Here is a 25,872-nt window from a genome sequence, read left to right on the forward strand (position 1 = left end):
CTTAGTTATTAAATTGGACTAATTACTGGTTAGGTTGGCTACTCTTTTTCTAGTAACTTACTAACTAGATTTGCAATGGGAAATTTAGACTTATGTTTTATGCGTTGTGAACCTGAGTGTATATTGTGACGATTTGTGAAATATTAAAGTGATTATAATTTTTAGTAATTACGAGTTTATGGTGTAACTTTCACATATTTATATCAGTTTTTTGTGAATAAATAAGAATTCAATTGCTTCGCTCGGGATATTGGTGCAAGTTATTTTAGGTTATGTTAAACTACCTCATGCGCTATATTTTATAAATTCCTTCTGTAAATATGACGGAGAACAGTAATTCGACTTCTGTGATGACAGAAGTCACAACTCTCATAAGAAATTGGGAAGACGAGCATGGAGAGCCTAATTATGACCCCATTCAAACTCTCACAAGGTACGATGCAATAACCAATTTAACGCTTTCTCACGACTAGTATGTTAGATTGGCGGAAATATGCGAAGTGGAAACTGAAAATTACCTGAAGATGGACCCAGACCCTTTTGATGAGCGTCACCCTTCAAGAACCGATCCAGACTGTAAACTTGGCCAAATTTTAAAAGCGCTATTTAGAAAAGACAATTTTATGAATAAAGTACGCCCATTTACAATTATAAAGAACAACAACACTTACAGGATATGTTTTTAGCTTGTAAATGATTACTTACGGGATTCATATTATAGTAGGACAGGTGTTGTTGCTGGCAGAGATGTAGATCAGCTGAACATAGCTGCATGCAGGTTAATGCTTGACGTTATGCCTGGTTTAGAAACTTCAGTAGTGTTTCAAGTAAGTGAAAAAAAAAACAATAAATGAAGAAATACTACATTTTTTTTTAGCCTGACATGGATAATTTAATTCACCGTTTAATTAAATGGACTACAAATTCGATAGAACCTTTGCAAAGTTATGCCACGGGACTTCTGGCCGCCGCAATGGAAATTCCAGAAATTGCCACACGTTTTAGGTGAGAGTTTATTTGCAAATTTAGAATCGCACCAACGTGTGGTGTTGCAGGGAACAAAATGGAAGACTTGTGCCTTTGCTTCTTCAAAGACTGCGTAGACTTCAATCCTCGTCGGAATTTGCGATGACAGCCAACAATACGAGGCCGTTTGCGCACCTGTCGTCACTAAAGTCACCTCCGTATCGCGGAGATGGAGTCATTAAAGTTACACCGCCATCTGGTGTGAAAAGGCGTAAGTTGGACGTTTGCTAGCATGGCCTCCTAGATTGAAAGAGATTTTGCCTGCTTCAATCTAGGAGGCCATGTTTACTAGCGTTAAGTAATTATTATTAATTTAACGAGAAATCGGTTGATTCGCATGTTAGAAAATATTTTCGCAGTTCGTGAAAATGGAGTCACTTCTGCTGCAAAGACTAACTTGAAAGAAACTCCCGAGGTTGTGAATTCGTCCGTCACTGAAATGAGCGAAGTAAGTGATTTGACGCGATTTGTCAGAATTATTTTCACGAGTCTTGTTCGCAGCTGTCAGACTCTGAGAACGGCCAGAAGAGAAAAAGAGCAAAACTGGATCACGAGGCGTCGGCGACCGTTTCGGTAATAAGTCCGCCGAAGTCTTTGCCGTTTAACGAAACGAGCAACTCGTCGTGGGCGGAACTCGAGAGTTTCATGATCGGTACCGTGCAGATATTTCCGCCGACGATAGCCACCAGGCAGATTCTCATTCTCCGGTATTTGACACCCCTGGGTGAATATCAGGAATTCTTGAGCCACGTTTTCGAAAACGACGCTCTCAATTTGATCCTCTGCTACGTCAACGTCAGGGCCACCAAGGAGGCCAGACTCGCTTTCGAGGCTCTGAAATACCTCGCCGCTCTCCTGTGCCATAAAAAGTTTTCGATTGAATTCATACAGATGGACGGGTTGGAGGCACTGTTGGAAGTTCCAAGACCATCCATAGCCGCAACTGGGGTCTCCATTTGTCTGTACTATCTAGGGTACTGCGAGGAGGCGATGGAAAGGGTGTGTCTGCTCCCAAAATACATCATCACCAGTTTGGTCAAGTGACGTTCTCTGAAGATTCGTTGGACAACTAGTTTATTTTGTTTTTGTTAGGTATGCCTTATGGTTGTTGGAGTGCTCCCACGATTCCGGGAGATGCCACGCCATCATGTTCTTCGGTCTAACCTTCCAGTTCAAGGTCATTCTAGAAGAATTTGATGCTCAAGACGGTCTAAGAAAACTTCATAATGTGGTAAGCAACGATTGACGTTTCGCCGTGTTCGATAAGAAAAAATCGTCGTTTAGATTTCAACACTGTCCATCTTGCTGCCGGACGCGGACAGCACTCAGCTGAACGAAGACCAAGAGTGCGCTGCCAGACAGATCGTCCGCCATGTTTGCGTGGCCTACCGTCGTTACTTAGAGGCTCACCTCAACTCGAAAGTGGAGCCGATCAGGAGGTCACAATTGAGACCTAACGAAAGACCCGGACAGCCGGCTCTACCGGCCCAGCCGAGTTACAAGGCTTGCAAATCGTCACCGGAAGAAATCCAACAGAACGTTGAAATGTTGCTGCAACACATGCCCTTCAGGGTGCACTGGACGCCAGTAGATCAGCTGCTGAAGCTAGGAGGGGTCACGCTACTCCTGAAGATCATCGCTTTCGCCTACGAGTGGAACTACAGCGGCAGAGCCGAAACGGTCAGGTCGGCTCTCGATGTTTTAGCAATCGCGTGCGTCATGCCCAAAGTTCAGTTGTTGTTCTGTGATAGAGTAGATCTGCCCGAGGAGAGTGCCACAGTCGGTGGGGACCACGCCCGCGGTCGTGATTACATTCGTTTCATTGTAATTTTTTCAGGAATCAATATTATTTTGGGAGCAGCCGAAGGGGAAATCGTTGCCGACGCCGACGTCCAGAAAGCTGCTCTGAGAGTCATAGTGAATTGCGTGTGTGCCCCCATCTGTCGAGTAAGTACTTGGGAGTGTTTGCGATTTTGTTTCGTGACTGTTGGCTTTAGGTCGGCGGTAGTTTGGGGCGATACTCCGCAACTCTGAACTCCCCTAATAAAAAGATGAAGTTTAAAAGTAGCGAAGAGCTGATTCAGAAAGTTTGGGATTGTGTCAGGTCGAACAGCGGTATAATGGTGCTGTTACAGTTGATGAATATTAAAACTCCGATCACTGACGCCGATTGCATCCGGACTTTAGCTTGTAAAGCGTTGGCCGGTCTGGCCAGATCTGAAACGGTCAGGCAGATCGTTTCAAAGCTGCCGTTGTTTACTAGCGGTCAACTTCAAAGTTAGTTTGAATGATTAACGGTCAGTTCGTTTGTTTCAATTGCGTTTGTTTAGATTTGATGAGAGATCCGATATTGCAAGAGAAGCGCCAAGAGCACGTCACGTTCCAAAAGTATGCTCTCGAACTCTTGGAGAGGCTCTCGGGGAAGACCAAGCACAGAGGAAACGACTTGGAAGTGTCTCTGGCCAACATCCACAGAGTAAGATTTGTGGATTTGCGTGACGTTGCTCTAGGGGATCGGTTTCAGGCAAACGTGGTGGCCCAAACTAAGATACAATTCAACGACAGACAACTTCTTCAGTTGATCCACCAACACTTGATAAGCAAAGGCTTTCCGGAAACCGCCGCGAGTCTAGTCAAGGAGGCCAATCTCGGTAATTCAGTGACTCAACTTTCCGCCCATCAACCGACAAAATTCCGATACTCGAGTACTCTAACGCCGTCAAGGGTAAGTACAGTCGAGCCACAAGCACTTTTTTGATGAATCTGTTGTAGCTTAAACTGACATTCTCTGGGTCACAGCATCGCGCTTTGCCGTCACCTGTTATCCAAAAAGAAGAAACTACGGTTATCAACGGAGCGAACGCTAATTCACCGGCGATTAAATTGATCAAGTGGGTATTTCACACAATTTCGTGATTATTTGTGACGACCGTTTTTAGGAAAACTCAAAACCAGGTCACCACTCCCGTTCCGAATTCAAGACTTCAGAAGCAAACAAACAGCGACTGGGTGGTGAGAGTACCTTCGCAGACGTTGATCGAGGAGCCGACGAGTCCGCCCGAACAACCCCGAGTCACTCTGGATTCGATAATCACGGAATATCTGACCAATCAGCATGCGCTGTGCAAGAACCCCATGGCCAACTGTCCTAAATTCAATCTGTTCATGTAATGATATTGATAATGATTTGTTGTTTGTGTAAATGAGAGTCGTTTGCAGTCCGCATAAATGTCCGGATCCGAAACCAAAGATAACGTCAGCGAATAATTTCGTAGTGAGATGCGCCAGGAGAGCGATCGGGTATCAGTGCAAGTCCATGAATCGCAAATTCATACATTCTAGGTTTTGTCCGATCCAGACCATCAGGTCCACGTCCGACGGGGACTTCTTCACCTGCGCCAAATTCCTCCCGGGTGATCAAAGTATAATCGTTGGTGATTACAGTGGTGATATTCGAATTTTTAATTTGCACAGCGCCAACGAAGAGAACGTGTTTCAAACTCACGATAATTATATAGTCCATCTGGAGCCGAACAGAACTGGGGAATTTCTCCTGACCAGTTCTACGTGGGGGAGACCCCTGTCGGCTCTTTGGGGAATCAGAAGATCTGACATGAAGTGAGTCACATTCTGGATTGTCAAATTTGTCACTAATTGTCGGTTTCAGGTTTGCTCTAGATGACGAAGAACATGTAGAGTTCAGTAAAGTTTCTCAAGATAGAATCGTGGCGACTAAACTGGAGGTTGCGACTGTAAGTGATTCCGGGTGTGGTAGCGGGCGTTCAAGAAATTTGTAGTCAAACGGGCTGTGATTTTCAATCTTTTACAAACGCTTTCAATTTTACTAAATCTTTGAACGCTTTCTGTACTCTTTTGCTCCATTCTTATTTGACAGTTGAAGCTGCGCCGTACGTACAGTTGCGGCCTTTGAAATCTCAAACAGGAAAGATTTAAACACTCTGTATAAATACCGAAATTTGATTAGCGTAAACAGGATTTTCATCAAGGATTATAAAGTCAGTGTCAGTATTTGACGTATTAGGTCAGAATCGCGCGTAACTTTTGAAATGTCGCGATCATCTGATTTGCAAAAATGTGTTTGACAGAGGGACGGTGTGAGTATAAGAGCCATTGCGAGAGAAATTAATGTGTATAATGTTTGAGTGACATTTTGAGGAACGTCACTTTCAATACCATTTACAAAGCTAAAAGTTTGGCGTTGTCAAAGTGTCTGAGTTTTCAACGGCCGCAACTGTACGTTAACGGAAACAAAAGCAAGACCAGCCTACTTGAGCACATACGTTTTTTGAACACACGTTATAACGGAGTGTAAAATTGTTTCTGTTTAGATTTATGACGCAGCCACCGGCCAATCAATCATGAAACTAGTTCCTACAGTTAGCAACCAGTACACCAGAAACAAAGCCACTTTTAGTCCTTTTGACGATTTAGTCCTTTCGGACGGTGTACTGTTCGATGTCGCCTCCGGGAAACAAATACACAAATTGGACAAGTTGAACCAGACCCAGAGCGGTGTGTTCCACCCCAACGGTCTAGAGGTATGACAGTTGACCAGTTTTGGTTGCGGTCGAGTAACTCATTGTCTCAGATCGTATCGAATACGGAAGTCTGGGATGTCAGGACTTTCCACTTGTTGAAAACTGTGCCGGTTCTGAATCAACGCACTGCGGTTTTTTCACCTGCCAACAGCGCCATCTACGCCATTTCGATGGAGCAGGAACTAGACGACGGAGATTCGACTTTCGACACCAGTTTCAAGACGGTCGACGCCATCGACTATTCCAGCATTGCCACCATAGACGTGAAAAAGAACATTTACGATCTTGCCGTGAACAAATTCGACACTCAGATTGTTGTCGTCGAGAATCAGGGAGTGTACCAGTCGGTGCAAGAATCTGTCGTTCGGATCTACGACGTGGGGAGGAAGCGCGACGACGAAGACGAACAAGTGAGTCACGAATTTGCGAAAGTCGCGGTTTTAAGACGGTTTTTCAGGACGAAGAGGACGACGACGATGATGACGACGACATGGACGGCAGCGACGACGACGGTTCGGATAATGACGGTAAAGAGGAACTTATGCGTTGACAACTACGTTTGTTTTTGCAGTTGATGTTGATTTTCTAGACCAGTTGGTGATCAATGTGGGCGGCGGAGACAACGATAACAATGACAATAACACCAACGACGATAACGACGACGACGACGACAATTTGCTCGACAGCGAGTCCGAGAGCTGGACGAGTTTGTCGAGCGGCTCTGACGACTCGTTCGCCGATGACGTTTTCGATCTTTAAAAAGGTCGCAGGATGATATTAAAGTAAGGATTAAATGTGATAGTAATTCGAAAATAGATGATACGAACGAATGGGGTGCATCAGATACATTCATTTAATTTTTACAACCGATCATTTTTATGCAATTGCATTTCTTTGCGGTACAATTACCATCATTTCCAATGTGAAGAGCACCACTTCAAACAAGACAGCCTTTTATCTTATGCGTGCGTGAGGTGTCGAGTGTGGTCTCAATGTGTACCAATTTGAAGTTATGTTGACCAGTTGTGTATTATTATATTTCATAAATAAACAAGATTTTAAAAAAGAAGAGTTGGAAGGTCTCCCAGTCCCCCATGTTTTATTTTCAGGGTCCTGGCGGTTTCGCTTTTGTTGGAGATGACATCAACTTGTAATGTTTCAGAAAAAGTCGGTAAAACCGCGAATTGAGATGTAGTTTGCGCCGGTCCAACAGATAACTGCTTGAGAAACGGTCAAGGAATTTCCCTGGTAGTGTCTTGGAACTTGAAAAAATCTAACCGAAGGTCAAACGTCTGCATTCCACGCGTGTTAGCTAACGGATTTCCTGGATTTTTTCGCTTTTCGGCCGAAACCGATCGCGCACTTAGGCAGGACATTAATTTTTTACAATCTTGACAAATTGAATTCTTTCAGGTCGAGAACCCATTACCGACCCGTCATTCATCTAACAAACGCCGATCGCTGTAATACACAAGCCACATGTTGGCAACTTACAGCTCAATAAACTTCGGTGGGGCCATCAAGATTTATGCGGCTCCATGTAACCATTAACTCGCTTAAAACTGAAGGCGCACATTTTTTTCAGAAATAAAATTTATTACTCCGGTTAAGATATTTCAATTAATTTGACAAAAAAATATTAGCTATGTATAAAAGTGTTAAATTTGTAAATACTGTCTCGTGAGTAGGCGGTTGTTGATAGCTGACATCTAACGGAAACGAGTAAGCTGAAATCATGAATAATGGTCCATCACGTAGTAGATCCACTTGAGATAATTAAACACGGTCGTGTAGATGCCGTACTTGTTCCGGAGGCCGCAGCCGTCGCCGAAGCTCGTGATGCCCTGCACGCTGTACGCGAGTCGGGACTTACGCTTGAAGGGGCAGATCAAGCCGCCGCCGCTGTCTCCGGCGCAGGTGTCGGATTTGCCCGAGGGCCAGCCGGCACACAACATGTTGGCAGTGATGAGGAAGTGTCTGTACGACCGTCTGCACACGTTGGGTGGCACGATGGGCAGCTGGAACAATGTTTACCTCAATACTATACTTCGTTCGCTTCAGTTGTGCAGTAAAGTCACGTGATTTCCCCCAGCTTATTCTGAACTCAACAAGACTAAACAGCGATGCAACTGTTACAGACAGAGATAGTACGCAAACAACACTCCAGCACGTTAATTTCAATGTCAGTGTTGTGGAATTAACCTCGATACATTACATCTTAAGTTGATTGAGTCATAATCAAATTGTTCCCAATTTACAAGCGACTACGGAAAAGTTTCGCAATTAATGAGACGAAGATGAATTTAAAAGCAATTTAAGTGGTTTTACGCCACTGAAGTCTTTTTGATCATTCGCAACAAAAGATGGTAGAGACTGGCTGATGTGCACGTGATTACTATGTTGCTCAGGCGAACGGAGTATAGCCACTCCAATTATGTCAGAGATTTCGATTGATCTGTCAAAATATAAAAGAGACTGGGAGTGATTTTTGCGGTTCACACATTAAACTCACAACGAAGAAAGAAGGCAACTTTTTTATTCAAATCTATATTGACAATAAATTTAAGTGACAATAAAATGTTCGATTTATGACGATGCATTTTCTAAAATAATTTAACGTGGCATTGAACCTTTAACAATGAGCGTTCAATATGTCATTAAATTTTTTCTATTATGTCGTAATTTATGTACGGAGTCAAAAAACTTCATTACGTTAGCGTTTAAATGTCATAATAAATTAAAATTAATTCGCTTTAGTATCAAATGATTTGTTGGTTGTCAGATATGTGTAGAATTTAAAATGAAGTTCATTTTAGATGTTGTCTTTGGACAAGTAAATATTTGGCAAAAACTTTAATCCGATAAAGTTAAATGATTAATTAAGATATGTAAATCATTTGTAAAAGAATCATGGGAACTGCCTTGTGAAAAATTTGAACCAAGAGAAAATGTCATTTGTTACGTGCTCAGACTGTTGAGACTTCTTCAAGGTGCAAGTAGTTTGGACCCACCTGTTAAAAAGCGGTTCAAGTTGGCGAGGTCGGCTTTGAGTACGGTTGAGTGGTACACCCCCACTCGCCTACCGGAACCACTTTTTGTCCAGATCAGCAAAATTTTGTACAAAAAATGAATCTCGTTTCGTTTAAATTTCCGATAAATTTTGTAATTCCAGAAACTTGTTCGTTTTAATTTCACTCCCTGGCCTCTCAGAAACGCGATCCGATAGTAATTACCGCGAAAGCCTGATGTCACTTTACCGCGTCTTTCCAGATAAGCACTCCAAACAACGATGCAACAACTCTACCTTGGCCTCGTGGAGCGTGTGAGTGCCGTAGGTGTCGCTGGTCCTGATCTTGCCCCAGCCCATCACGGAGCACACCTCCTGCGCCCTGGGACTCCTGTTGGGCAGACAAGCGATCGGCAGGTTGACAGCTCTGGGCAGCTGCAAGAGAGCGATGTCGTTATCGACGGTCTTGTGGTTGAACTTGGGGTGCTGGAAGATCTTGTAGACGGTCATCTCGAGCTCGCGTCCGTCCCGAGCCCTCAGGTCGTGTTCGTTCAGTCTTACGCGTAAATATGGACGAATGCAGTGACTAGCCGTGAGGACCCATCGGGGGCCGATCAGCGTGCCCCCGCAGAACACTTCCTGAAATCGTAACGCTTAATTAGACTCGAATTAATTGATTTATGGGCGGATTATTCGATTAGAGGCGGAGGACTGACCCATTTACGTACTTACGTAGTATTTATTTAGGATGGCGACGTGCCAAGGCCACTTGTGCTTCTTGGACTCGGTACCGCCGATTATTTTCAACATCCGGTTCTTCCGGAACGGCTCGCCGCACCGCTTCTGGAGGCGGCGTCGCCGCGACACTCGCCGCGCCAGGTCCTCGTTGTGGTACTGGTATCTGTTTATTTCTTTAAAATGCCACAGTGGTACTCTTTGCTCGCACCGGCGGCCGGCCAGGCAAGCTTCACCGCCAAAGGCCACCAGCTCACAATTCAAGTGAATTTGTAAAACGTAAAACTACACGCGGATTTTAAAATATACAAAAACTTGTTTCATTGCTCCGAAATTACAATAGAACGAAGGTATACCAGAAAATTCATTTTTTATTTCTTTCTCTTTGCTCATTGGTTCAGTCTTTGTATTATTTTCGTAGTAAACATCCAATTCAATACAATTCAATTTTAATTAATGTCATCTGTCAATTTGTCAAAATACCGTAGCATTAAAAAACAAAGTTACCCATGAAAAACAAAAGTCAATGTCTCAGCTAAATTCTCATTTGAAATGTCATTACTGTCATTTGGTATTTTATTACGTGTATTTTACAGTTTTCACAAGATGGTTTTTACTTTAAACCACGAAAAGTGTGTTTGGATCTTACTTTGTAATGGGCAAGTGACAGTTCTCTAATAACAGGTATTTATTTAAAAAAAATGCATGAATTAAGCTAACAAGGAGACATTCCCACTTGGGGGGGTCTAGGTAACAATGGGAACATCCAAAATATTACTTGCTGATGGTTAATACAGCATGAAAATACACAAATATCAAGAATTTTGCCTTTGATTTAAATTCTGCGATGTTTATAACCCGTCATTTTTTATTTTATTTTATTCGATATGCACTGCACGAACAAATAAGTTTGTTTTAATTAAGGGGTCATTCTAGATAGTTTAGGATAGGATACTTTAACCTTTTTGTGGATTTTTTAAAACCATAAAACATTTTATTATCAGTATTTTATGTACAATTTTATTAATGTCTTGACGTATTATACACATTTTTTCAAACAAATAAAATTGCAGTTAAGCTTGTTATAAGCAATTAGGTACTTCCCCGCAAAAAAAGTTTTCAAATGGCTGCCATAAATTCCAGCAGTTCCCAAAAAAAAGCAACGAAAAAGTTTCTTAATCAGTGTAGATGTGTCTGTAGACGGTACCAAAAGAAAAAAATATATTGAAAATTAAGCGAATGGCGGCATTTTAATTTTTTCGATTATTTTTAAATCTTTCGCAGGCCAAAAAATTATAAAGAGAAAGATTGGGGCTTTAATAATTGTCGTTTTTTCCAACCTACCGTGTTAACGAGAATTTTTTTCAAACCACTATAAATTCGTCAATTTTTGGATTTTGGTGACGTATTTTCGAAATTCCATCCTATCAAAAAAGATTTTTTCAAATTCTCTTAACTTAAGCATTTATTTCTCGTGCTATTTTGCAGTTTTTTCAGTTTCTTGCGGGCCGACCCCCAAGTGGGAACGTTTCCTTCTAAGAGGACATGTTTTGTTTTTCAAATACTAATAATCTTGGAAGACCTGGCAGGTTTTACAAAGCTTGGTTAATTTATAATCCGATTAATATTCAGCTATGTTAATTTTACTGATGCCTACCAGTAATAAACAGATAATTAAAATAATTATTTTTTAATTTTGATTTTTTCCTCTTGATTTATGGTAAAAATAATCTTGACGGTGATAAAACTTGCCTCGCCCGGTACAGGACGCAGATTATTAATTTCTTGTGGCCAAATACGCCGACACAATAAGCCAGTAAATATAGAAAATTGTAACAAGCTATTTGCGTCGCATAAGAACAAAGACCGGTTTGTTTTTTCTTTTGTAGAAAATTTGGAGCAAGAAGCAATTAGTCCAACTATGCGAAATATGCTAGACGATAAACCGATTCCATTTCAATTCATTACAAACGCGGTATTTGGACATAATTTCCTAATATCACAGCTAATGGTTTGTGGAGATTTACAATAGAGCTAATAGCTGAATCTAAAATCTTACCATCGGCGTTCTGTTGACTGTCCAACAAGTTGAGAACGTAGTTCTCGCACATGGAATTGTCGTGGTAGCAGTAGGCAGTCTGCTCTTGTTGCTTCTTCCTGCACCTTCCCGGCTTCCTGCAGATGCGTATCCTCTGCGTCCTGCAGTTTTCCGAACAGGGCGACCAACTCGACCATTTGCTCCACGCTCTGGACGGCGCTTGCCGCACCAAGTGGCTGCTATCCTAAACAGTTTTTTACAAACCACACACACGCAGATAATTGAGACGTACTTCGTCGAGATGCACCACGCGAAACTGGTTCTTCTGTCGCGCCTTCCTCTTGCACCTCTTCTTGCCGCACGGCTTTTCCTCGTAAATCCGCGAGTCCTCGCATTTCGGCGAGACGCACTTCTTCATCCTCCTCTGGAGGCAGTCGACGCAGCGGCTCCACTGCGACCACGGGGTGAAGAGACCGGTGCGGTTCGCGACCTCCGGGAGCATTCCTTCGCTGGGGGATGTCTTCGGCCCCGGCCGATTTTCCTCCTGAAACAGGTGCAGCAGCGGGGTGGAGTCTGCGTTATGGGAGTGGACACGGATAATGGCCGATTACTGTCTGTTACTCAACAGTGCACATAACGAGGGAATTAAGCGGTCCTTTTGCGGGATCTGCCTGCTGACCCCGATTTGTTCTCGTAATCGACGTAATGCGAATTGTGCAATTTGGGCGGAAGTGCGCAAAAGGCGGCTTCCTGGTTTATTTTCGGGTTTATTTTTGGAAATGTGTTTCCGCTGAAAATTTGCGTGCCGCGAACGGTTCGGGTTTCGGTGTTACATTTGTATGGTCATTTCACAAACGCTTAATTTTTAAAGGGTGGCAATAAGACCTTAAGTAATAATCAATTCTATTTTGTTCAGTAAAAATGCTCGATGAGCAAGTAATTTTTGTTGATTCCCACGTACATCAAACGTGCGTGTTCAGCCAATCAGAGCGCTTGCTTTCATCCAATCAAAAATATTTATCGCGATAAAAACGTCCTACTACTCTGTCATCTGTCAAAATTAATAAAATTGCATGCTACTCCTGTCAGATTCTCAAAATAAATAATTAACCTTAAAGTTTGTATTCTGGAATTAATCTTGGCAAAAATAACACGACCTAATTTTTTATATCTGATAAATTTCCCAATTTTCACTTAAACATTTTTTCTTTAAACAATTTTACTCGTTAATATTTGGCCTAACCAGAATAAAAATGCCCAAATTCAACTCGTAAAATTGTCAAAGCAAAAAGTTTTCGTAAAATTTAAAATTTTATCAGATAAAAAAATTAGGTCTTGTTATTTTACCATCCATAAATTTATAATGATATTGATTTTTTTCGTTTTTTTTCTCTTTGGCAAGCTGGAAAATTAAAAAATTAAAAAATTTAGACCTAATTCTGGTAACGACATTCCTTTTTTTTGTTTACAGTTTTATTTGATGGAGAATGTTTTTTGCAAACCGCTATAAATTCGTCAATTTTGGTTATTTCAGGATAGGGTTTTAGAGAAACTGTCTTAACCTTATTCTTTAAGAAACGATTTAAAAAAATAAGAGGTTTCTTCAAATTTCTAGACTAGAATACCTCTTTAACCATAGCTGACAACGTGTAAAATGCAATTTTTGTATTTAATGATGAAATAATTTAATTTTGCGCCACATTTGTAAAGTAACGCTTAAGGTATAAGATTATATGGCCCTTTAAAAGTATTTGACCGGAGATAAACGTCCCTTTTGTCGCAATTGCAGTAGGCGGTCAGCCCAACCATAAATCATGCTTCAAGCAATTCTCTGTTGTGAATTCCAGAGCCGGCCTCAAAACAAATGCGTACCGATGAAATTATATTTATTTATTAAATATTACAATACTATTACAAATCATCTTTACTGTTTTCAAGACACAAAGTACTAAAGGGAATTTCGTTACCATCGCAAAATTTACAATAAACATCAAAAACATGTTCTATCACAAATTTTTAATCCCTGCCCTGAACCAAGGAAAAGGGATGCAGCTGCACGAGCCGAGACAACCATCTCAACGCCAATATTGGTTTCCATTATTCGGATAATTTTAGTGCTGCCATATAATCTTATACCTTAAGCGTTACTTTATAACGCGTTATTTTAGTCCTTCAAAGGAGAGAGTAAAGTAGTACTTTTGGTCCCTTTGTAGTAAGAGCACAGCTGACTAAGTCAATTTATTAATAGGGGGATTGTTAGGTAGACAAAATCTATCAAAGTAACAATAGTAATAGTGTAGTGTAAATATGGACAAGAAGATTAACAGTACCCTTGAAAAACACAATGCAGAATGTTCAAAACAACAAAAGCGAATAACTATATTTACTTCATATGTATTAATCATTTATTATTTATGTTAAGATACGACCCACATATATTGAATAATGTCACAAATGCAAACACTAAGTAATGCACAAATTTATTTTACGATTAAATTTTTAAATGCTTTACGTCATCTAAAAAACAGCATACGTGCCCCGAGACTAAAGCATCTTTTCATCCTTCGTGTAATTATTGCCCTCGCTGCGCTCGTACACTATATTTTGTATAGTATCTACTGCAAGCCCATCACCATTTCTCCTTATTCCTTCGATTGTTTGAAACGGTTTTCTACATTTTACAATTTTCAGTTTGCCGATTGTCGATCGTATCGCTTATTGTTAGTTTTTCTGAACATTTATTATTTTGCCGAACAATTGTAATTATTTTCTTGAGCGTTTTCTACTGTACATTTATGATTTTTTGACGGATCATTTATAATTTTCACTCAACATCTATTGTTTTACTCACTGTTGGCATTTATTACTTTTATTGTGCATTTACTGTTGTATCGAACAAACATACTTGACGTTTGTATACGATACTGCGGATTTAATTTGTCGTCTTAAATTTGTCCGCCACTTGCGTCTCTCGTCGGATATTTTTAAAACTCGTCGAGCAACGAAAGGGAGTCGTTAAAAGGACAGCTCAGAGAGTCCTTGTTGCCTTCAGACTAAACAAACAATCGAACCGGGACCGTTCCCTCAAGCTCCGTCGATTATTATTAATCGGACCAAGGCACGAATCGATTTGATCGAGAGATAAACCCGAGATTTACGACTCGCATTTCGGCCCAGATTTATTATTTCGGAACGGAATTTTTCCGAAATTGTTAGTTAGTTAATACCTCCGCTTTCGGCTTCGTTTTTAAATAGCTGCGGCTGTTACGACATACGAAAGCTCCCACACCGTGTGACACGAATTTATTATTCCATTTCTGTCGTTATCTATGTTGGTCAGTCGAGACAATGGAGCAAACACAATTATTCATTCGCAGGGTCATCTCTATTGAATGATTCTCTTCCCTTGAACCGGCCACTCGAGATATCGAAATGTAAACAAACCGCGGCATTGGACTTACCTTCGTCGATGATCGCCGATAAATCATTCATCATTTAATTAACGAAACGAGGGATAATTAAGTCCTTATTTACGAGACGTCTCGTTGTGAAGTAGCCGCGGGTTCAACCAGGTTCAAGGTGCCACCGTCTTATCCTAGGCCAAAAATAGTGCTTAATCCAAAACGCGACGAGATCTACGAATGGCGCACAGATGGGCTTTTATGTAAATGCCCAACATAAACAAAATTTGCCGTGCGGTATCGTCGTTACATTTTTTTTTATTCCCCGATGGTAAAGGTCAACCATAAACATTCTTATTTAAATCATAGGTCAGTAACACTCGATTTAAATTTAGAATGCTATTTTTCTAGATCGGTTCATTGTGGGCTTGATATGCTTCAGACCTTTCCGGTGAAATCCCGCAATTTGTCAGTGTCACGCTACTGGTGCCAACCATTTGACCCAGATCAATCACAATAAACTCCACCAAAGGGCGAGTTCGATTTTCAATCTAATCAATATTTTGTGAATGAACAATTGCCAGAGCACTGACCCATGAGGAAGCGCTATTCACGGTAGCAATTGTTTCAAATCAATTTGGACATTTCGAACAGACGATCGACAGACTGTCGAGTCATTATCTAAGATCTAAACGTTGACTTTGCTCGATCGCCCGTGGACAGATTTGGTATGACAGTTTGCATAAAATATTAGCGCAAAAATCGGCGGTCCAGTGGCGCACCGCTCCATTGCACCCGATGCAATTAAAAAGGTAATGAACGTGGTCGAGCTGCAGCAGCGTTCGCTTGGCGTAACACGACCCGGTGGACTCGGAATGCACCGTCGCGGGGTGCAACCAATTAGTGGTGCGACGACAGTTTATCATTTGGTACTCACCGTGTTGGCCCCACAAAATTCGCAAATACACGTGACAACCAGCAGGACGAAGCGGAAACGCATATTTGTTCGGGAGACGATCAAATTTAGAGATAAAAATTCTCACTCTTCGCATAAATAATTGGCATCATGCAGCACACCTCGCGCGGAGATCAGGCGAAATTTCGTCATTTGATTCAGCGATCATTTCTCTTGGATGTTCATCTTGACGTGAGCACGATCCGACCAAGAGCCGGCTCTCTTCTGTACCGAGCAAACCAAACTAATTCCGAGCCAGTTGACTTCTACTCTGTTGCAATACCGCCGAAACCTGATCTTTGAAATACACTAGCTGCGCCGTTAAGCGCCCCACACACCCACCGACCATCCGCGACGCGCCAATCCGCTTCGGTGCCGCTGGCGGCCGCGTGTGGGACCGGCTTTAGGCGTTTTCGTAAAATTGATTAAAGCAGACGCGAGTTTCCCATAAAAATGTTTCACGTTAAATGTCGCTTACGCGAACTCGCTTGTGTTTACACGGGGAACTGTTAATTTTGGTCGGAATGGCGACTGTCATATCAAAAAGTGATAACCGGAGTAATGGGTTTTCCTGGGTGGCGGTGGCAACGAACGTCGAGTAATTCTGAGATAAACATTCGGATTTTTGTTTTGCAATTAATGGCGAGTTTAGTGGCACTGGAGCTGTTAAAATATGACACAGATGTTTTCCGTCTCTTAAGGAAGTGATAAAAAATGTGTCGTGCGGGGTCACTCGAATAATTTATGCTCGAAAGAGACGGTATTGTTGGCTAATGGAGCTATTATGGACGTATAAAACGCTACAATACCCCTTTAAGGCGATATAGATAATTTATAGCCTTGGGCCAAAAGGGCAAATAAAAATCTGTCTCCATTCGGTTTTTTTTTTTATTTTCTAGTAATAGTGTATAAATTATAATAAATAACCGACGGTGTGAATATCTTCTAGTCAATAAATACGCTTCAACTTCCCTTCTTCCAGTCTTTTGGTAAGTACGAGTCACTCGAAGTTGACCATCCTCTTGACCGGCACGGACGGCATCCTGACGATTTCCTTCCACAGATCGCTGTTCCTGTCGATTTCGATCTTGCCCAAGAGCACCTTCTTCCCCAAAAGGTTCTTGCAAATCAGTCTGACCAAAATTTTGACCTGTTCGAGGTTGTAATTGTTGACGTTGGCCCTGAGGGTGGCCGTGTTGGCTTCGAGTTTGAGCGAGATGGTCGGGTCGAACTTGTCGCTCTTCATCTTCTGGATGAGGTCGTCGTGTTCGAAGGCCGTGATCTTGATGTAGAGCTGTCCGCCGAGCTTCTCGTGCTGCTGCATCGTCTGCAGGCCGCACCTGTACTTGGTGATGCTGATCTCGACGACGTCGTTGCGCCGGTCCTCGCTGATGGCGTACGAGAGGGTCATCTCGACGCTGCCGTTCTTGCCTTCGCGCTGAAAGAATTGTCGTTGTATTGGGTCGAGGAGGGGTTTGGTGCTCACCGGCTCGGTCTGGATCCCGCTGGTGATCTCTTTGAGTCCTCTCCAGATGTCGGGCGTGTAGATCATGTCGTCGCCCAGTTTTTGGGTGAAGACCTTCGGGTCCAGGTTGTAAGTGACGGTGCCCACGGTTCTCCGGCTGTTGAGCGAGTGGCGGAAGCTCCGCCTGAACCTGGAGTTTGTCTCGCCGAACTCGCTGAACGAGAAGAACCGCTTCAGCTTGGACGGGGAATTTTTTCGGATGACTGGCTCCGTGCTGTTCTCCAACACGGCGTACACCGTGAACGAGATGAACTTCCTTCTGAAGTGGTCCTCGTAGTATTTGGAGGGCGACTGCAGCGTGAAGGAGAACTCCTGGTTGAACGTCGGCCACGACTCCTTCACCACCGACGTTTCGTATTTTTCTTTTTCGGGGAACATGGTAATCTGCGAAAAACTAGTTACGCCGTGACGCGACTTTTGCTCGTTTTACCTTGACTAAGTAACCGTGGGGTTTGATGTTTCCATAATTTGCAGGAAGATGTCTGGCACTGATAACTTTAACTTTTAACTGCTTCGAACTCTTGCAGAACGTCAATTTGAAACCGATCTGGGGCTCGCCGGTTTCACTCGCGGGGACGGGGCTCGGCAAGAAGAAGCTTTTCAAGTTGCTTAGTTTCTGCTCCATTTTCGTGCGGTCACTGGAATGCTGCCCACATGATGTCGAGTGTTAACAAGTGCACAATCATAAACAATTTAAGTGGATGAGGCTGAATAATTGAAAAGGCCACAATAGAACCCGCGCATTTGTTAACAGATGTTAATTGGATTAAGGATGTGCTACAATTACCTTATCGCAGATAATGAAATATTTTTTATACTTGGAACGGTATCACACTGATAAGAGATAAGACTTGGAATTAGTGCACCCGCTACAGAAATCAATTACATGCAATGAATAACCAAGAATAGTGTTTTTACAGAACTTACACGTTTACGTTTAAATGTACGTAAAAGCTACAGAATTTGTAGTGTTGCCAACGCAACAATGTTGTTACTTGTCGGGTGTTCCACGCGGAAATTACCAAGATGAAATGACGATTGCCAGATTTTACTCATTTACCAAATAGATAAGAAAAACTTTGATCAACATTAAATTATCTTTATAAGATTGTCTCAAGGTAAATTGACATCATCAGTTATGTACACACATCTGAGCCATTAGGTAGAATTCGTCATGTGGTGTATTACTGGTTGCGGCACAAATAAATCAAGAAGCAAGAATCGAAAGCATTTATATTATGGCCGCGGTGTAGTTAGAGCCATATTGAATAGTACGATTGAAAACATTTTATTTAAAATGTATTTAACAATAAAACATGTTTTGGTTGAGTTTGGTACAAACACAATTTGTAAACCAAAAAACAAAATTTAAATCAGTTTTGGTGGATTTTTCGTTAGTCTTTGTTTGAATGAAATATTTATTACTTGTTGGTCAATTCATAATATAAAATAGACAGGCGTGACCTAATGGTTTCAAATTACACAACCTGCGGCTGTTGGCTTTGAATTTTGAACGACTGATTTTAGTTAAATTTTCAAAAAATAATGATTTTTTTCTATAAAAATGACGTGACAAATCAATTAAGAAATAGCTATTTATGCAACGAGTTGCAAAATGAGCGCCTTTTTTGCACTAGACATGACATCTCGTGTGCAAAAAATAGCCATTTTGGTAGCAAAATGGCTATTTTTTTATACAAGATTTTTTCTAATTTAGCAAAGAATTTTATACAGTGAGCGGCAAAAGTATGGAATAAATTCCTTAAAAATTAAACAAAATTTTTTTCAAAAAAATCTTTGGACAGGTCAATTTTAGTTTATAAAAATACATGTTTTAGTACCAAACAAAATTCCAAGCAGTCATTTGTTTTCGAGTTATGACGTCATCAATAGTTTTATTAAATGGAAACCCCCTATTTTTTTGCTTGATTCTGATAGCCCTTTTAATTGTCTAAATGATAGTGTAAACATTTTGTTATCTTACATAAGGAAATTTTCGAGAAAAAAAAAAATAAAGTCGGAAAAAATAAATTTTATAACGAACAAAAACAAGTCAAAAAATCAAGTAGGTAAATCAAACAGTCAAATGTTAGTGTCAATTTCATTCGTATGTGTTTTTTGTTTTACAAAACGTTTTCGAAAATAACTCATTTAACAGAAACACAACGTATAGAAATTTTAATTTTGATTGGGTGCGGAGATAAAACTAGATAAAACTAAAATAGTGGGAATTTCTTCATAAACTTGCTTTTTGTCAACAAGCTGGGGGATGGCAATTCGAACATTTAATTCCATAATTTTAAGAACTTACTAACACAGTTTTTGACTTGTTTTTGTTCGTTATAAAATTTATTTTTTCCAACTTTATTTTTTTTTTCTCAAAAATTTCCTTATGTAAGGTAACAAAATTCTTATACTGGCATTTAGACAATTAAAAGGGCTATCAGAATCAAAAAAAAAAAATAGGGGGTTTCTATTTAAAAAACTATCGATGACGGCATAACTCGAAAACAAATGACTGCTTGGAATTTTATTTTGTATTAAAATATGTATTTTTATAAACTAAAATAGACCTGTTCAAAGATTTTTTCGAAAATAATTTTGTTTAATTTTTAATGAATTTATTCCATACTTTTGCCGCTCACTGTATGTCAGCAACCACCTTTTCTTCGACATGTCCCTAGGGAATGGGATAAATATGAACAAGAACAATCGGGCTCAAGAATTTACAACACTCATGTAGACATACGTTTATCGTAGTTAATAAATACATACAAGAAAAAATGCAAATACATGATACCTTGACTGTCATTTTAAATACGAGTATAATAATAATACAGAATATTCCAAAACTGCCGCCAAAATTTTACAGTACATGATAAAATATACTGAATAATAAATCATTAAAAAAAAAATCCGTTTTTGTATATATTTTTTTAATTTACATTTGCCAATATCGATTTACCTTATAATTTGCAGACTTTATGCGTCTGATTACGACTTCGCGTTGATGGGAAATTGCTGTGCAACATTTTTTGGCGATAGTTATAAAATAATAATAATAGAGTTAAATTTTTGACAGTCGTTGCGTTTATATTATAGTTACGGTTTCATGACACTTAGTTAATTTTTACTTCCGGCAGCCTGACAATCAATGCTGTGTGTCCTTTTTCCACATTTACTGAACTATCCTTAACTCTTGCTTCTAAAGTCAGTATAATGTATCCTCCTTTTTTCAAAATGTCTTCTTCCAAATTTGTCATAACATTTACTTGCCAATTTCCAGCGGCGTAACTCATGCTAAAGTGATCATCTGCGACAAAAACGAAAACAGCGCTCGAGAAGAAAGCTTAGCACACTTAGAACAAGATAGGACTTACCGCTTGACAACGATATGTAGACATCTTCCTTCTTGGTTGTTGAAATTTCTTGTCCATCATCAAGTTTGATGGTGTGAGAGTCAGAATCTGTTAAATATTGAGCCGTGTAAAAAGGTTTTGAAAATTTGGGAACGCTGATCACTTTGTCGTTTGGTATTTCGAGCAAAATCATTGTTTTACTGCCAACCGCGGCGTTTTTGTTAAGAGTTACGGTCAGTGTAAACAACATAACTGATTTGGATGTCATTCCTATCGGTGTTCCCGTCGTGTCGATTAAAACTTGACTTGTTGCACGATCAAACACAACCTTAACGTAGTCATTGGCTGAAAATAATTTCTAAGGTGTTTTTATCTATCGTTAAGCATTGTGTACCTTCTACTGCAACATCAGTTAGATTTACATCGGAGGTAATGACAGTGATAAGGTCACCAAGGGCCCTTATGGCAGGTATACCTTCACTTTCAGAATACTCGAATTTGTATATTGTTTCTTTGAAAGTCGGTATATCCGGACTGTTGCAGTTTTCGTCTCCTTTAATAGTGACAATTGTTGTGTCGGTACGTTGGGGAGTTCCGTCATCCTAAATGGCAATGCAATGAAACATAATATCTGTTGGAATTATTGTCACTTACTGTCGCCGTAATAGTCAAAACAATTTTTTCTGACAATGTCTGATACTGTGCAACTGTTAGACTAGTTCGATATTGTTTGGGACCATCAGACATGGGAACACTTTCTACTTGAAATACGTCAGATGGGTCAACGGTAAACGTAATTTTTGTATTTGAAAAGTCTAAGTCTTCGGCGATTATCGGTTCTCCGTAGATTGTGACGTCAATTTTGGGTGATAAGCATATGGTGGGCATATCATAATTGTAAGCAGGTTTCAAAAATGTGGGTTTATTGTTGTTGGTGTCTTCGACAGGAAGTGAGAAGGTCTACAAAAACAACTGTCAATTTATTTGTTGCCTGATCATAGCAGGACATCTTACCATTTTGCTATCACCATTCGGACACTTTAGTGTAGCTGTCATACTAATTATTATTTCTGGTGAAGCGCTGGCAGGAGTATCATTGTCAAAATTATCGAAATTGTCATTAGTTTTGACAACCAAAATTTTATTGTCTTGATCAACTTCGATGTCCAGATATAATGAACCTGACCCTGCCACATTAGTCACCTCTGCGTAAACAGAGATTTTAAGTATTTATTGTTAAACCATAATTAAATTAGACCTACCAAGTGTGTCTGTAAACGTAAACTGTTCATTTAATGTATCTACGTCTGTTATTGCATCAAATAGGCAAAGATTGCTCTGCCAATCCAGGTTAGGTCCCTCGAGTCCACAGCCTCCATCTAAAAATGTATACATTCTTAGTATAAAGTAAACTTAAAAACAAACCATTCATTTGTTACTTTTTCATCGGCAGTCAAAATTAAATAAAAAACTTCAAAAAATGTACCTACTCTCATGTGATTGTGCCAATTAAAATTAAGGCTTATCTTTTTACTCTAGTAGATTCTTTATATTTTTTAGAATCGGTTAATAACAGTTTAAAATAGTGAATTATCTTATTACAGAATCTTATCTCGCTGATGACAAAAATTTCTTTTTTTCTGTAGTTGGACTACGATACTTTTGAAAAACCTTCAATCTGTGTTTACTACTGTTTATCGATGTATAGTAATTTGTTTATATCATGAAAGAATATACTTATATAAATTTGAATTATTGATAAATCTAGTTATCTTTACATCGATACGATAATTCAAAACAGTAAAAAATGTGTATAAGTTATAATTTAATACATCAGATTTTATTTTATGCATCACTTCGGCTTGTAAATTTAGAGATGTGATGAACAGAACACGTCAGTTAACTCCAGTTTAATAAATAATTGTACGGGGTTATCATAATTGATTGTAGTCCAAGTTGGCGTAAAAACTGAATGTAAAATTTATGGTTGCCGCTCCATATAAAAAACATCAAAATGATACGAATAAGTGAGTATACACCGTTCACACGCAGGACTTAAATTGGTTGCAAAACAACTCAATATTTTTACAATTAGTTGCAAAACAACTTAAACAACTCAATATTTTTAGATTCAATCGTTATTTAAAAAAAAAAATAAGTAAAATTCTCATGACCGCACTTTTCACCTAGAAAATGACAGTGACAGTGACAAAAATTGACAGTTCACATGAAAGCGGCAAAAAACTACAATCATTGATACAGACTGATTCACATAACTTTCCGACCCTAACAAAATTTAAGTACATCCAGCAATACGTTTTTCATTATAACTTGATCCAAACATATGAATTATTTTAAATTTTTGTATGGTTTGGACATCCCTCACAAAAGTTTCAATTATAAAAATTTGAAAATGGCAGTAATCGACAATATTTCTGTTTATTTTAGAAACTGACTCATCATATCGGGTGTGTCAAAAAGGACGGACAGGCGTTTTAGTAGCATGACCCCGATTTTGTACCAAAAACTGTTCTGGTAGTTTAGTAATGTAGTTATAACTTCCAAAAGCTCTTGCGGCTTAACGAAAGGCCAGAAGCAAAAAATAAGAATTTCTTCATGTTCCATGATTACCCTAAATTGTGTACCTTCTTTGGTGTCCGTCCTTTTTGACACACCCAATTTCAATATCATATCGATCCTTTCGTAATTGGAGTACATTTTAATGAACAAAAATTATTTCAGAATTATACAAAAAGGCACTGTCAAGTGATTGTCAATAATGCCAGGAGTGTACAGGTTTCAGAGTAAATAATGGTACCACTGAATAACAACTTATTATTGGCTGCATTTAACTTTCGTTAGGGTCGGGAAGTTATGTGAATCAGTCTGTATTATAAATTATGAATATACATAGTAACAGATTATGTGGTGGAAATAACCTACCGTCTGCGGAATGACACTTGGCTATTACAGCCCCAAAAATAAATAACACAAATTTAAACTTCATCGTACATAAGTCCAACTACACGTGTATCGGCACCGAAAATAACTGAAATAAAATTTGCAAAGGGATGGAAATATATCTAATAATAATCTAATCGATCAAGTGACTAATTGGATGATAAACGGATACCTTTAAAATAAAGGTAAATAGAGGTTTTTATCTTACAGGTGGAGTTTTTGAGCTGCCTTAGACCATTGTTTTCGGCGACAGAAGTCAAATTTTAATCACAAGTGAGATAAAGTACTCACTAGTGAGTAAATTTGACAGCTGTCATTTTACTTGAATGAAACTTCGTTTCTTGGATTTTTTGCAATAGTTGTACCTGTAAGACAAAACGTCGTGTATCACACGTGATCGAAATGCCATTATGAAACTCGTAAGAAATGTTCCACTCGTGCGCAAGCGCACTCGTCGGTCAAAATTCTCACTCTTGTATAATGATGCATTTCTATCACTTATAATATAATATACTATTCTTAAAAAAGTAAACGTTATATGTATTTATTTTTCGAATTTGCGTCTCTAATATGGGCCGGCTCCGGGTCGGATCCAGGTGGGTTCCGGGGCGTCTTTTTATTTAAACACAAATACAAATAGATGTCGCGTAATGACAACTGAAAATTGTCTTAATAAAAGCAGTCTTGGATTCATTAAAAAATAAATTCTGTTGAAAATGAGAAGAGACCAGGAAGACCAATCTCGATGTCTAGCTCCGAAAATATTAATGCAGTTTATGACATGATATTGGCAGACCGACGAATTGGATTGAAACACAAAGCTGAGACACTAGAAATTTCGTATGAACGTGTCCATCACATAATTTACGTCGATTTAGATATGAAATTTTTTTTTGGCAAAATGGATTCCCAAATGCTTGAATGCAGATCAAAAGTGAGCACGGGTGGAAGCATCGCGCTCAATCTGTACCCGTTTTGAAGAAGATGTAGACTTTTTGAGCCGTGTTGTGACCATGATTGAAACTTGGGTTTATTTTTTCGACCCAGAAACAAAACAGCAGTCGATGGAATGGAAGCATCGTGGTTCTACAAGACCAAAGAAACTGCGAGCACAAAAATTATCTGGAAAAGTTCTTGCTTCAGTTTTTTGGGATATTCGTGGAGTAATTATGCTAGATTATTAAAAAAAGGGCCAGACAATAACTGAAGCATTACTAACCAGCTTACAAGAGAAAATCAAGGAAAAGAGACGAGCCATGTTACCGATAGGTGTGTTGTTTTTGCAGGTTAATGCATCTGCACAAAAATCACACATTGGCATGAAAATAATTCGGGATTTAGGGTTCGAATTACTCGAAAACCGGCCCTAGTCTCCATATCTAGCTCCCTTGGACTACCATCTGTACGCTCAATTGAAAAAAAGTCTAAAAGGACATATATTTTTTTGCAAGGAAGACGTAATAGAAGCTGTGGAGGTATAGTTTGCAGAGCAAGAAAAAACATTTTTTTAAAGGGTTACGGGCATTAAAGGCCGCTGTACTAAGTGTATTAATTTAAGAGGAGACAACGTTGAATAATAAAATATTTTGAGTTTCAAATTTTAGTTGCTTCTATAGTAGGCTAAGAACATATCAATACGCCCTCGTAATATCCATTTTTAGAATCTACGTCTCTAATAGGTCTATTGTTGTATTCAATTTGGAGTCGTTTATGGCTATCTCTTAAAGCACTTGTAGTTTAATAGATCTCTAAGAAAATTTTTATCAATATTTCAGTGTATTATTGTCATTTACACCAAAAAATTTCCAATATTAATCTACAAATTCTACTTTTTAACATATGTTGCAGATGTAGTTGCATCCGTTACCTTGAATTACCAATTAATACAAAATTCCCTAGAATTGAGATTTTAATTTTTTTATTTAAAAATTAAAACAAGAGTGCAAATTCTAAAAAATAACATAAAAAACTCGTTTTATAAGGGCATTGGCGCACTCCTCCCATACAAAACTTCCCTTACGGGTCGTTTTCTACACTGGGACTCGTGCGCCAAATCAACCCTTATAAAACTCGTTCTTTAATTAATACTATTTGCGCACTTAGCTCAATTGCGCCGGGACTTTATAGCGTTGTACCGTTGAGAATTTCCTCAATAAAATTTCCGTACAACCAACAGTTTCTAAGATATGGCCGTTAATATACTTGTCTGTTTACGAACCAATTCAACTTTGGTCAGGGTGACTTAATTTTGCTCTACTACTATTACATTTATTTCACAATTTTTACATTAAACTTTCCTTATCTAA

The 25,872-nt window shown here is 39.4% G+C and overlaps 4 protein-coding genes across 12 annotated transcripts; 1 reads left to right on the plus strand and 3 right to left on the minus strand.

The window, feature by feature from the left end:
• Nucleotides 1–64: 64 nt before the first annotated feature.
• mahj (LisH and WD40 domain-containing protein mahjong) lies at nt 65–7,195 on the plus strand. 6 transcript variants are annotated; one of them, XM_069049343.1, is made up of 22 exons: nt 66–433; nt 482–632; nt 687–827; nt 878–1,005; nt 1,056–1,237; nt 1,371–1,474; nt 1,528–2,066; nt 2,119–2,257; nt 2,311–2,809; nt 2,864–2,973; nt 3,024–3,303; nt 3,357–3,502; nt 3,551–3,751; nt 3,799–3,917; nt 3,966–4,193; nt 4,246–4,644; nt 4,694–4,778; nt 5,376–5,585; nt 5,636–5,995; nt 6,043–6,112; nt 6,157–6,367; nt 6,999–7,195. In XM_069049343.1, the coding sequence occupies exons 1-21, from the start codon at nt 321–323 to the stop codon at nt 6,342–6,344; spliced, it is 4,392 nt and encodes a 1,463-aa protein (XP_068905444.1). In that variant the 5' UTR covers nt 66–320; the 3' UTR covers nt 6,345–6,367; nt 6,999–7,195. The 6 variants fall into 6 exon arrangements, with proteins under 6 accessions (XP_068905448.1, XP_068905444.1, XP_068905443.1 ...); XM_069049347.1 differs by lacking the exon at nt 6,999–7,195 and having other exon boundaries at nt 65–433; nt 6,175–6,654; XM_069049342.1 differs by lacking the exon at nt 6,999–7,195 and having other exon boundaries at nt 6,157–6,654.
• On the minus strand, nt 6,167–16,114 carry LOC138132025 (plasminogen). Its single transcript, XM_069049349.1, has 6 exons — nt 15,704–16,114; nt 11,658–11,909; nt 11,387–11,609; nt 9,325–9,503; nt 8,890–9,231; nt 6,167–7,603 (listed from the first exon to the last, which is right to left on the minus strand). Exons 1-6 carry the CDS (start codon nt 15,764–15,766, stop codon nt 7,319–7,321), a joined length of 1,344 nt encoding a protein of 447 aa, XP_068905450.1. The 5' UTR covers nt 15,767–16,114; the 3' UTR covers nt 6,167–7,318.
• A 477-nt stretch (nt 16,115–16,591) lies between these two features.
• Nucleotides 16,592–18,301, minus strand: LOC138132027 (uncharacterized). 4 transcript variants are annotated; one of them, XM_069049353.1, is made up of 4 exons: nt 18,174–18,301; nt 18,034–18,115; nt 17,677–17,892; nt 16,592–17,630 (listed from the first exon to the last, which is right to left on the minus strand). In XM_069049353.1, exons 3-4 carry the CDS (start codon nt 17,869–17,871, stop codon nt 16,722–16,724), a joined length of 1,104 nt encoding a protein of 367 aa, XP_068905454.1. In that variant the 5' UTR covers nt 17,872–17,892; nt 18,034–18,115; nt 18,174–18,301; the 3' UTR covers nt 16,592–16,721. The 4 variants fall into 4 exon arrangements, with proteins under 4 accessions (XP_068905454.1, XP_068905455.1, XP_068905456.1 ...); XM_069049354.1 differs by lacking the exon at nt 18,034–18,115 and having other exon boundaries at nt 18,174–18,299; XM_069049355.1 differs by lacking the exon at nt 18,174–18,301 and having other exon boundaries at nt 16,592–17,159; nt 17,208–17,630; nt 17,677–18,160.
• Nucleotides 18,302–19,981: 1,680 nt separating this feature from the next.
• On the minus strand, nt 19,982–23,709 carry LOC138130183 (protocadherin beta-8-like). Its single transcript, XM_069046587.1, has 7 exons — nt 23,549–23,709; nt 21,868–21,984; nt 21,620–21,810; nt 21,260–21,565; nt 21,000–21,207; nt 20,627–20,950; nt 19,982–20,559 (listed from the first exon to the last, which is right to left on the minus strand). The coding sequence occupies exons 1-7, from the start codon at nt 23,610–23,612 to the stop codon at nt 20,366–20,368; spliced, it is 1,404 nt and encodes a 467-aa protein (XP_068902688.1). The 5' UTR covers nt 23,613–23,709; the 3' UTR covers nt 19,982–20,365.
• Between the last annotated feature and the right edge of the window lie 2,163 nt (nt 23,710–25,872).

This window comes from Tenebrio molitor, chromosome 5 (assembly GCF_963966145.1).
Source record: "Tenebrio molitor chromosome 5, icTenMoli1.1, whole genome shotgun sequence".
Taxonomy (NCBI): domain Eukaryota; kingdom Metazoa; phylum Arthropoda; class Insecta; order Coleoptera; family Tenebrionidae; genus Tenebrio; species Tenebrio molitor.

What these genes read in the sequence shown, in the direction of transcription:
- mahj (XM_069049343.1), top strand. Translation starts at nt 321, where the DNA reads ATGACGGAGAACAGTAATTCGACTTCTGTGATGACAGAAGTCACAACT. An exon ending in CCCATTCAAACTCTCACAAG is followed by an intron (nt 434 to 481) that starts GTACGATGCAAT and finishes CTAGTATGTTAG; the next exon opens with ATTGGCGGAAATATGCGAAG. An exon ending in CGACGGTTCGGATAATGACG is followed by an intron (nt 6,113 to 6,156) that starts GTAAAGAGGAAC and finishes TTGTTTTTGCAG; the next exon opens with TTGATGTTGATTTTCTAGAC.
- LOC138132025 (XM_069049349.1), bottom strand. Translation starts at nt 15,766, where the DNA reads ATGCGTTTCCGCTTCGTCCTGCTGGTTGTCACGTGTATTTGCGAATTT. An exon ending in CAGTCAACAGAACGCCGATG is followed by an intron (nt 9,504 to 11,386) that starts GTAAGATTTTAG and finishes GGCATTTTAAAG; the next exon opens with AAATAAACAGATACCAGTAC. An exon ending in ACACGCTCCACGAGGCCAAG is followed by an intron (nt 7,604 to 8,889) that starts GTAGAGTTGTTG and finishes ACATTGTTCCAG; the next exon opens with CTGCCCATCGTGCCACCCAA.
- LOC138132027 (XM_069049353.1), bottom strand. Translation starts at nt 17,871, where the DNA reads ATGGAGCAGAAACTAAGCAACTTGAAAAGCTTCTTCTTGCCGAGCCCC. An exon ending in CCCACGGTTACTTAGTCAAG is followed by an intron (nt 17,631 to 17,676) that starts GTAAAACGAGCA and finishes AGTTTTTCGCAG; the next exon opens with ATTACCATGTTCCCCGAAAA.
- LOC138130183 (XM_069046587.1), bottom strand. Translation starts at nt 23,612, where the DNA reads ATGAAGTTTAAATTTGTGTTATTTATTTTTGGGGCTGTAATAGCCAAG. An exon ending in CAAGTGTCATTCCGCAGACG is followed by an intron (nt 21,985 to 23,548) that starts GTAGGTTATTTC and finishes ATACATTTTTAG; the next exon opens with ATGGAGGCTGTGGACTCGAG. An exon ending in CTACATATCGTTGTCAAGCG is followed by an intron (nt 20,560 to 20,626) that starts GTAAGTCCTATC and finishes TTTTTGTCGCAG; the next exon opens with ATGATCACTTTAGCATGAGT.